Here is a 12,113-nt window from a genome sequence, read left to right on the forward strand (position 1 = left end):
GCTCTGGGAAATGAACGCAGGGCTATGAGACGAGCCCCAATACTGTGTGTTGGTGTCATGTATGTTTTGATTTAACCCTGTTTGGCCGAAATGGGAACACGTGAAGGGGAGGAAGCATCTATAAGTGCCTCCAAATGTTAACGCCATCTTGAAACACACACATGCACGCACACATACACACACACACACACACACACACACACACACACACACACACACACACACACACAGATCCTACCTCAGCTACCATTTTGAAACCATCATGTTGTAGCTGTTTGGATGGCATTCTTAAACATCTGGAGTCATTTCAAAAGCTTTCTTGAATTTGAGTGTACTGCACTCCTGTGAAATGCATCCCCCTCTAGGTCACTTTAATATTTTGGTCTGAATTGTCGAGCTATATATCAATATTTAGTAGCCTGTTGGAGTTTTTGAATCTAAATATGTTTCTCTCTGTGAAGTCTCACCAGATGCACCACAGACATGCACCACAGACATTGTCTCACTAGGTAACTGGATATAAATGTGTTGTATAAAAAGTAGAAATATTCATTTAGTAGAGTACTAAAGTTAATTCTCATAGTTCAGTTTAAAAAAAAAAAAAAAAAAAAACTTAACTCAAGGTCCTCTTCCAAAGCCTTTCATGGTCTTCATCAGCAGATATTTGCTCAGTTGTTGTCACAAGATGACGATCTCACTCCAAAGTTCCTTACCTGCAACTGAGCTCTCCATTCTGTGATGAAGACTGGGAGATGTGGCTGAAACCCCAAGTGATGGGCCCTTGAGTTATTTTGAATGTAGTCGTTTTACCTGTAGAGACAATAGGAATACCTATAGAGTGATTGATTGTAATCGTGTTGTAGTGAAGTTGAGCATTTTTTCACAAACATTACAAAATGAAATAGAGCCAAGAGCTATTTCAGTTTTGTACGACAAATGACTCAACTAGCATCAAGATTTTAACAGAGTAGTCACAGTATTGTTTACTAGTGTATCTTATATAATACACAGACACAAAGCAACATGGTAATAGTTCAGTTGAGGATGTTTCACATAATTAGTTGAGATCTTAACTCTTCTCTTTGTCTTTTGTTTTGCTTTTCTAAGACGATGTGGCGGTAGAGTTTGGTAGGTTCCCTCTTCTTTTTCTCTCATCTCGTCCCTCAACTTACTTTTATATAATCCAACATTTTCTCTTAACTGTGATTCATTTCCATCCCTCGCTTCTATTGCATTCACAGCTGAGGAGATCGAAGGTACTACTTGTCTCACATCTCCCACTGGATAGGGCTTTTACTGATGCCTGATAGCATTTCAATACACAAACAAAACAGTAAAACCCTTGGTGACCAGTCCCCCTCCATTATCCTTGTGTGTAATGAAAGGTCTACCTCTCACCTCTGCTCTCCATCCTTCCTGTTTTCATTTGGCCTGTCTTCCCATGTCAAAGCTAATCGCTCTTAAGGGGAAACATCAGATGTCACGTTCAATTTCTCCTCTAAAGACTGGAGAGTTTGCAGGTTATTGGCTCGTGCATTGTACAAAAGCTTCATCTCTCTCCAGCTTACTTGTCATTTTCATTAGAGTGGACATCGTCTGGAGAATCATCCCTTTTACATGTGCACCTCCAGTAATCTTGCACCTGCCGAACTAACTCATAATAATAAATTATTCATAAAAGCCATCCAGGGCGATGGCCAGTGATGTAGTGGAGTGTAAACCCAAATTCAGTTTATGCAGATTTTTATTTGAAGTTATCCATTTTTTTGTTTATCCTCATAGTTGTCATTTGTGTCATGTAGATCATCCGAGGTCATAGTTAACCTCTCTTCTTTTTACCACTACTTCAGTGGCTATCAATCTGGACATAATTAACTCAAACTAGCTGAGTACTAATTAACTGTACCTGTATGTTATTTCTCATGTACTTCTATGGACTTCTTGGGTGGAGGGGTAGGTGCCTGTTGCTGTCATGTCTGACTGTTCTCTTTAACATGATGTTGTGCCTCTCTTCTGGCTTCTTCTTCTTTCTTTCTTTTCTCATCACCAGAGGATGCTGACAATAATAGCGGACTCCACCTAGGTGAGAGATGTTGTCTTCTTCTCTTTCTTTTTCTCCTCCTTTTTTCCTACGCCCTCCTGGTGTTACTGTTTCACCGACGCATAAACAGTGACGACAGTGACAAAGACTGTGTTAGATTTCCATGTGTCCCTTCCATTAATGTTTCCTGGACTCTTCTGCCCTTTCCTTCACAGATGAACATTTATTGTCTGTGCCATGTTACACAGAAATAGTTTCTCTGCTTCTTATAAAGTACTTGACATGTTCTTCTGAATCCCAGAGTGTTTTTGGTACAACTGATTCAACTTGGACTCCTGTGTAAAAACACAAAGAGTAATTTTGTAGTGGAACACTAGCCTACATTGTGCTATTTCTGCTCTTTTGCTGACAGCATATGTGTACTGGCAGATCCTGTCATGGATTTGCAGAATGTAGTAGTTATCCTGTTGTGCCTCTGCTGTGGGTCTGAGGACATCTTTGAGAATGGTTCTGGATGGATTTGGGTTAAAAGGACGGCTTGTTTTCCACGCTTTGTTCTGGAGGTCCGGCCGAGGGCCGGCCTCGTTGATGTGGTCGCAGTCAGACTTAATGACAATTACCGTGGCCCGCTTTGGTTCAGCAGCGCTTTCCAGAGAGCTGCTTCCAATTCTCTGTCTTGTACAGAAAATGTTCCCCATCATGTTTTTATTACCACTGTCATTTTCCCGACAAATCATAAGGTATCGTCCTTCTGGAGGACCACAGGCCATCTTAACTGGCTCATAGACAAATCCTCTGTTTGTCCATCTCTCTTTCTGTATCTTTCTCTCCCTTTCGGTCTATATTCAGATGTTGAGGTCAAGGGGTGAACTCGCCTCAGAACTCTCTTTGCACACTACACACATTTAGACTCCAGATTTCACGGGATATCCAGTGCACATGAGTTTATAAATACGAAGTTTGAGCCATGTCTGCCAAGCTCAATCAGGGTCACTTCCCGAGGCCGAACTACGCCAAACACCAGTCCGTTTTTTCCATTCCTTCCTGTCCCCTTCAGGCTTGCCCTCACCGTCACCCTGCCTCCCCTGTTAGGTCAATGACCTCAGCCTCTCCTCTTCCTCCTCGGTACCCAAACAACATCCAGCACTCTAGCGGGTTAGCAGCCTTTTTGGACTCCAGCAGCCTAGAATGAGGTTTAAGTGAAATGAGAGAACCTCAGGAGGAGGAGAAGAAAAAAAACTGTGAGTTATAATAACATCTTCTCTATGAGAGTACTTGCTGCATGGCTTTTCTGCCTGTTGGATGTGGTTGTATGATTTAAAGTTGGCCCGTCCCTAAAAGTTTGAAATCCTAGAACTTACAGATGCTTTTGCAATGCTACTGAGGTTGCATGGGGAAATAGAGGAGGCGGTGGGAGGGGGTAGGCAGTTGTTGTCCTTAGTTTTTGGTTTGTTTTCCCTTCATGCCTCTCTCAGTGATGCAACGTCTGTAAGGTCCATTGCCAAAAGCGATCCTCGAGCACTACTCGGGGGCGAGCAGATTCCTGTGCTCAGATGTTACTTGATTTTAGAGCCAGCAGACTAGAGAATGAAACTTAGGAGGAGGCAAACGGTGTCCCATGATGCCTTCTTATCAAACCTCTCTGGAAAACAGTTTTCATTTCTTCATTTACGTCCAAAGAATTAAAGAGTAGTTTTGACACCCAGGGTGATAGATATTTGTTTTTCCATTCAAATCCATTCACCTGCAGCACTATCACAATCCCAGAAGTCACACACTGAACATCCAGAGAGAAAGACAGTGGATGGATAGATGGATGGAGGGCAAGCAAGAAGCTCCAAATCAGTTAAAGCTGAACAAAGAGGGGCTGGGAAATCCATCAGCCTCTCACAATCCAATTATATTCACGTTCTGGAAAAAATGGAAAAGTGTCACAAACTGAAATCAAAAACACTGCGTTTAAAAAATGGAAGCTCCAGGTTCAGTAGTTGTGGATGTGCAGGAGCCAATACATTGGGATTAGTGAGTTTTTCCTCCAATCCGGGTTCAGACAGAGAGGAACCTTGCTTTATAAGATGATATGCATTTTAATGGATACAGTTAACACAGGTCTATGCACTGGCTTAACAGGTGAGCTTTTATCAGCTTTAGCAACCAACCGTTGTAGTTGTTTAAAGAGTTGGAAAAGAGAGGTGGAATTTCCTCACTGTGGCTTTGTTGTAGAGCATCTTCTCCGTCTGAACATCAGACTGATGAGACAAACAGGAAAGCAGGCATTTAGCCTCATTACTTTTGGCACTCACCGGCCCCTTTTGGCATGTTGATAGTGGCTTCAAGGACTCCAGTAGAAGCAGAGGAACTTGTGTGTGCGTGCAGTGTTTTTTTTTTTTTTTGCCAACACATAAGGCATCAGGCATCGTTTTGAGATGAGACATTCCTGAGCCCAAAGAGCTGTGGGATAAGACGGAGGGGAAAAACAAATAGCACTCTACACAAATGGACCTCTTGCAGCCAAAGGTCTAGAGCGCTATTTCACCGTATAAGCCAGTAACACTTGGGTTAGGTGCCACTTTCCAAATGCTTTGTGCGACGGCCATGGAAAATACTCCCTGAATGTGTTCCCCCCAGATAACACTAACGAGTTCACCACTGTGGACTGCTACACGTACATATTTCAAATGTCACACCAACAAACCTAGAGAAGTGAAGCACATCAGCTGACTGAAACCCAGCTAAAACTAGCTCTGTCCAAAGGCTGGAATAAGTGCTCTATATGTACGCTACTGCCGGAAACATTTAGACTCTTTATACAATCAAATATCCAAGATCAGCCACGGAGTCCACTTTACTACTGTAGCATAATCATTTTCACAGATGCCTTTTAGCAGTTGTGTGGAGGGAGCATCTGAAGGACACACACATGTCTGGATATGTCCACATCCTTCTTTTCACTTTTTACATCCTCCTCTCATCTCCTCTCCAGATTCCTCTCCCACCTCCTCTCCTCTCCTCTCCTCTCCTCCCCTCTCATCTCCTGCTCCTTCTCCTCTCCTTTCCTTGTTCCTCTCCAACTTCCTCTCCTCTCCTCTTGATTCTTTCCTCTCCTGGTTCCATTTCTCCTCTCCTTCCGTCTCTTCTCTTCCCCTCTCCTAGCTCCTTTCACAATTCCTCTCCTTGAGACCTTCTTGAATCCTCCGGAGGCCTTTTACAGTACAGTACTTTGAACCGCAGTTGCATGGCCCAACTTCTGCCTTTAAAATAATCAGAAATCTCCAGAAATCCAAACATGTTTGGCCTTGATAGTCCAGCATGTTTCCTTGTATTATGCAAGCACAGCAAATTGGTGATAAATCAAGCAGAGCGCTCCGTCTGTCTACCCCAGGCCTTTGTATTTTTGTCATTATGAGCAGCAACGCTTCTCTTCCTTTTATTCACTGTAGGGGTAATAATGGCTGACAGTGTGGAAAGCGTCCTCCACCTCCCTAACTCCCTACCATGAGCTTTCCTCATCCCTTCCAACCAAGCCAGTAATGGGCACGCATAATGAGGCCGAGAGAGCCGGTAATGCTTCCCACATTTGGTGCCCACGAATGGGACTTAGTGTTACAGCGTTAAACCGCAGCGTGCGGCATCGAGCCGAGGGCGTAATACTCACTTAATCCCCAGCTGCCATGCCTGGTTAATTCCATAGATATCGTCTCCATTAGTCCTGAGGAGGGAGGGCCCCAGCTGGGAGGGCCGGGATGGCTCTGCAGCTGTCAGCATGGTCTCCTCTGGTTGGGCCGCGGGCCCCTAGACAGTGGCCCTCACTGCACCGGGGCCTCGCAACAGGTGGTTTGACCGAGCCTGCAGCTTCCCCGCACTTTCCGCACAAAATAAAGTTTGATTGGAGGGAAAATGGCAGTTATTTTTTATTCCTCTCTGTGTTGTCATCTCAGTGATCGCCTACGCGTGACGTCTGGAAGACCTGATGCTTGTATTGTTCTCAGGCTTCTCCTCTTTCAGACAACCACTGGCAAATGAACGACCTGAGTCTTTTTGAGTCATCTGTTATTTTTTTTATGAACATTTGTCTTACTGTACTCTACTTTTTTTTTCTTTTACAGTTGTAGCCATTTCTTTTACAGATGTGCTATCGTAGTAATTCACAGGATGTTAGTGTCCGAGTGGGCAGTTTGTATTCACAGTTTGCAGAGGCCTCCGGGCGCTTTCTTTACACACACGCTGAATTTCCTACGTGGCTGTAAGATATTATCACACTGGAAAATGGGCTTGCAGGACTGCTGGCGACTTCCAAGCAATTGTGTGTGTGAGTCTGTGTGTGTGTGTGTGTGTGTGTGTGTGTGTGTGTGTGTGTGTGTGTGTGTGTGTGTGTCACAGCTTGTGTTTACACTGTGTTAAATATGCTCATCTTTTTCTTTTTTTTTCCTCCTCTTTTTTCATGTTTCTGTTTCACTGAAATGAATCAAAGTGTCTGTATGTGTTTGTGAGCAGAGAGAGAGATTGAGAGAAAATGTGTGTGTGTGTGTGTGTGTGTGTGTGTGTGTGTGTGTGTGCGTGTGTGTGTGTGTGTGTGTGTGTGTGTGTGTGTGTGTGTGTGTGTGTGTGTGTGTGTGTGCGTGTGTGTGTGTGCGTGTGTGTGTGTGTGTGTGTGTGTGTGCGTACAAGCACATACAAGTTTTCGGTTGCAGTTCTGGCAATTACCCAGTCACGGCCTGGTGCACACCATTATGAGGTGCGTGTGTGTGAGAGAGACTTAAGCAAGGAAACTTTAACTCCAAATTCCTGGACACTCAGCGCTCCTTTGCTGAAAAACACTGCCACTACTCAGCTCTCATTCCAGGGAAATTCAAAACAGAGCTATTGTCAACAAATTAGATTTTGACCTGTCAAACCATTAGAAGAGGTACTGGATCTCGGTGCCACAAGTATCATACATTCCTTTTCTACTTGTAACCCTCATGCTTGGATCATCCTGTGACAAACATGTTGGTGTTCCAACATAACTGAGGCTTTTCATGACAAACAGGCAGGCTTTCTTCATTCAAACAAGACGGGAATCATTCCTTAATTCTGGATCAAATTAATTTCCATCCCCACTGTCAAACTAAGTCTCCATTGGTGCTGAAGAGGAGATGGTTGGGGGGGGGGGGGTTGCTGCCCGCTGATACAGGAGGCTTTTATTTATTTTCATTTAGATTAATTTATTTGGAAGATGCTTTTATTCAAAACAACTCACAAGTCACTAAAGCTTCAGTGCAGCAGGAGACCTTGGTGTGGGCACTACATATACAGTACTACATGTAATAAAGTGCAAGGAGATCAGATAAAGAAGTGCACTGAAAAGAAGTGCATAGGAAGTGCTAGTTAGGCCTGGAACACACTGGATGCGTGGCGTGTGCCACGGCTGCGTCACATGATCTACGGATTCGGCGTCTAGCAGAAACAGACAGAGAAAAGACCTGATGATGTCATATCCACATCATACCAGCAATATAACATAAAACTGACACCTTCCACTACAGTTGTCTACATTTTTAAAGCAGAAGACCATTTGAGCAAAGATGCAGAAGATTTCAGAGATCAAAATGGCGAAAGAATTTGACTGTAGCCCAAGCCGTTTTTCAGGAAACATTATTATAGCGCCACCTTTCGGACAATTAGTTTCACTTTTAGTCCCTGAGAAGTGAGTGATATTTGCAACCATTCGCTGCTGGGACCCCTAATGAAAAGAAATCTGACACTCCAATAAGCTTGAAACTCTATGCAGACAGATAGAGCTGACAGTGGCAGAGACGCAGCCGGTGTGAACACACACAAGCGTGCGAGCTGCAGCAGATCAGCAATGCAGCCACCACGCACATGCAACGCAGGCAGTGTGTTCCCCGCCATTAGGCCTGTTAAGGTGTTAGAGGTGTTGGGAGAGGAGGAGCTCTCGGAAGAGATGAGAGATGAGACTTAAAGAGATTCTTGAAGATAGAGAGGGACATCCCTGCTCTGATAGCATTCCACATTGGCTACCATCCTTTCCATCATTTGGATCGCACTCTCCGGGAGGGTTTAAGTGAATTTGAGGGATACTAGATTACTGAGGAACCGAAGCTCTGTGCACCTGCTCTACAGTACAGTGTGGAAAGTAGCAGAGAGAGCTTTTGGTCTGAGCCAATGAGATGGCAGCTTGTCAGACTCCCAAGACAGATAGAATTAATGACTTTCATAGTATTACTTAAAGCCCAATTAGCCAGCAGTGTGTTTATATCCTGATAAATGTCTGACCACTGTGGGTCGTTGGTTGTTGAACTTTCAGAAAATTGACGTCTCGCTTTCAGTGGAATAGCATTAACATTATACTCTCACTGTTTATTGTAATGATGTCAACCCCTGTGGATATTGGTTACAGTTTGATATCTTTACAGGAGAAATGCAGATGAGTGGCGTATGCTTTCCACTGTGTGGCAGAGGGTAATACTCCCCCGGGGTGGGGGTGGGGGGGTGCTGAATGAGTAGATTAACCACAGGAGGAATGGCACAGACAACGTAAGCCGCAGCTTGCCCACAGTGGAACAAAGTCTGCCCTCAATGTTCAATGTAACACTATATTCGGCGCTCGGGCACGTGTGTACACTCATACATATACACAAGTCCATGCAAAAACATTATTATTGTGCTCCAGTGACTTACAGTGTGTTTCATTTGTAACTCATCACAGGCCCGTTGCTCCGTCCCTTATTAAGGGACTGTTTGGAAAAGAACAAGCTGAGAAGAATGCAGACTCTCTCTCTTTGCTGCATGTCTGCACAGCCCCGCAGTGGTTTGAAAATGTTGTGGAAAGTATTAAGGGGGGGCGGTTATCAGGAGTTGTGTCAACTCCTGATTCTCCTCTCAGTCCATAATTTTCATGCTGCCTTAATCTCACTCTGGCATCTTGCGTCGAATTTTTGAGTTCATTAATTACCGATTAAGTGAAATAATGAAGAAAGAAAGCTGAAAATAACCATGACCCAGCGCAGAAATAGGATATTACACATCCTGGGTTCTGGAGATTTACCTCTTCTTTTAGTTTCAACCAACATCTGTCATAGATATGAAACTGTAGTCCTCAAATTAGGGGTAAATTCCTCCTTTTGATACTGTTGTAGATCATCAGATCCAGGCGTGTGCGCTCTCCATTGGTATGTCGGTATGTTAAGAAGCCAGTCCGAGGACACGGCACACACCATAAACCAATCGGAGATGACAACTGTTGTAAAGTGTCCCGTACACATGAGGAAACTGTTCTCTACACTAAATGACACACACATACAGTATATAGTCCTGGCACATACTGTACATACCCTACCACTATCTAAAATTGCAATGTGAATGAAGTGCAAATCATAGCCTGACAGTGATGTGAACAACCATTAACCAACCACCTTACATGATAAGAACTTCTACTTTCTGAACAGAAATCTGACTGCAGAAACCACGAGTATGAATCCTTCCCACCTTTATTAAAACTGCAACATACTGTAGCTGTTAGTCCTGCAACCTCACCACAGTCCTCAGGAGATACAGTATGTGCACGCACAAAAGAAGAAAAAAAAAACATCTATTACATGTCACCAGGGGAAAATATGAATAAAGTGTTTGAGCGTGATATCCAGGGAAACTGTTTGGCCGAGCTTTAGGCGGTACTTCTTTCACCTACAGCAAAGATAGCTGTCATAAAACTGAGCTGCACAATACAATATTAGGTATTGGACATCGAGCTGCGTGGAGGTGTTTGCCAAGACGCTGAAACGACCATAAATCGAATTGCACAGCTGCAGGCTTATGTGTACGTACAGTCGCGTTGGAAATCACACACCCTCATAGACACACGTGCTGACACAAACTTTTTTGTGTGTGTGTATCTCGTAGATTAATGTGTTTCTCTCCGTCTCCTCTGTTGTTTCATCATGACCTCCAGCTGGGTTCAGGAGAAGCTTCCGTCTCAGCAGGAGAGACAAGAAGACCAACAAGTCCATGTACGAGTGTAAGAAGAGCGAAATGTATGACATGGCTGACGTTCCCACGTACGAGGAGGTCACCCCATACCGCAGGCAGAGCGGGGGTAAACACCGGCTGGTGGTCCTAGTAGGTGAGTAGAGAGCAGAACTTACCTCACCCTTTGTTTTTTGAGTTTCAGCCGCCTCTGTTTCTGTGAAACCTGGCACTGAAGAGACCATAGATTTTAATAAAGATTCTCACCTTCCAGCATGGTGACAGATACAGATCACAGAAACGACTCTGTGACTCAGAGCTCTGCCGCTCCAGAAGCCCCAGGTGGCCCGGCCTTGCCCTCCCATGACCCCCATCCCAGAAATGAGCTTCCCAACGCGGGGACTCTGTCACAATCATCCTGGACCTCCTTAGTTCAGACTTTTTAGCACTGGATGGAATCGACGGAGCAGACCTCATATTAATCAGTCAGTTTTAATACTTTCATTTACGGCACCTCACTTTCAATGTCCCTTCAATTTTTCAAGCTGATGGAATTGTTAACACTCGCCTGAGGAGCGGGTGTTACAAAGCCCTCCAGAAAGCTTTATAACGTGCCAAGGTCTTGAAATGAATTTAGCGGTTTCTCATTCTGTATTTTGTGGCTGGAAGACGAGTGTTGCCAGTGAATGGTGGAGCTACGTGCCGGGCCAGGTGCGACAGTAAAGACTTCAATATTTCTTGGGACCAACTGTACCATCAGTGAGTTCTAGGCTTTTCCACATTTTCCTTTTTAGGTTTGTTACTTGTAGCAAAAAAATGACAAGAATGTCCCAGACACAGATGGAACAAAACATTCCCTAAATCTTCAGTGTGATTCCTTCCAATCTATTTCCATTCATCAATGAGGACTCAAAAGTCTGTCTTCAGCTTTTCATTTCAGATATTCCAACAGCAGTTTTTAAGCATTTGTGAGTTGAATCTAGAAATGAATACCACTGGCAACAAGGTCTCACTCTTTTTTGTTTTTTTTTTTGAGTGGTGTTCCTAGCCTGATTAACCAGGCCTTGGTTCACTTAAATACACCACACAGAGCATGGACTTCATCAGGCATGTTGCTAATTAGCGAGCCCGTTTCCCTGCCAGTGTGTCACAGCCTCACACAGAGGATGCTGAACCTCTCCCACCTGTCATGCTAATGTAAATATTTTCAATTAACTTCCAGAATTTTGGAGGACAACCTATGGACAATTTCAGACGTAACGAAGCGGAGGGCCAAGGAAAGATCTGCTTTATGTTTCCCTGCCTCCCTCACTCCTTCCTCATCTCCCCTGAGTCTCTTGATTTTTCTTATTAGAAATCTTTTCTGTCCAACTCTTTTCTCTCTGACTGCTCTTGCTTTTCTCTGTTATTCAGGCACACGTTATTTCTCAATAAAAGTGTTTTCAGATCACTTTCCACGAGAAGTATCTGCTCTTAAAACAGCTTCAGACCTGTACTCTGACCGCTCTCAATCCCAGCCATTGATCATTTGCAGCAGTTTACCGTGATAATAACGGCTGATACGCACTCTCCTGCCTGCAGCTAGTTCAGAATGAAGCAGCTCCGCTTCTTACTGGTTTTAACAGACGACATCACATCACCCCGATCCTCGCTTCCCTCCCTGAACTCCTTTTAAGATTTTAACCCCATACGAGCCAGTTCGCAGCCGTAGATTCTCGGGTGGGCGCCTTCTGGCCGTTCCAAAGTCGAGGCTTAAATCTAAAGTTGACAGTGCTTTTGCCCTCGGGATCCCTCGACTTTAGAACGACTTCTTTTAAATCACTTCTAAAAACCCATTTTTATAGACTTGCTTTTTTATGATGTCGTCTTTTTATCATTTCTTTATTATCCTTTTATTGCTTTTATATGGCATCTACTCTGTCTAATTTACCTTATTTATACTGAAGTATATTGTATATCTTCCCTCGTTAACTTTACCTTCTGTCCTGCTTTTGTTTGGCCTTCAGCTCTGTTGTTATATTGCCTTCTGAACCTCTGTTACTTTTACTTCGATTGTCAATGAACTTAATGAACTCTTTTTTTTTTTTTCAAAGGCGCTATACAAATT

At 43.8% G+C, this 12,113-nt stretch overlaps 1 protein-coding gene across 1 annotated transcript in view; it reads left to right on the plus strand.

Moving 5' to 3' along the window:
* The window catches only part of mpp7 (membrane palmitoylated protein 7), a 136,502-nt gene that overhangs the window by 103,393 nt on the left and 20,996 nt on the right, over positions 1 to 12,113 (plus strand). Inside the window, exon 12 of the mRNA XM_022754137.1 lies at positions 9,993 to 10,163. Coding sequence (XP_022609858.1) covers positions 9,993 to 10,163 — 171 coding nt within the window. The remainder of the gene's footprint in view (positions 1 to 9,992; positions 10,164 to 12,113) is intronic.

This window comes from Seriola dumerili, unplaced genomic scaffold, assembly GCF_002260705.1.
Source record: "Seriola dumerili isolate Sdu_G_001 unplaced genomic scaffold, Sdu_1.0 BDQW01000216.1, whole genome shotgun sequence".
NCBI lineage: Eukaryota > Metazoa > Chordata > Actinopteri > Carangiformes > Carangidae > Seriola > Seriola dumerili.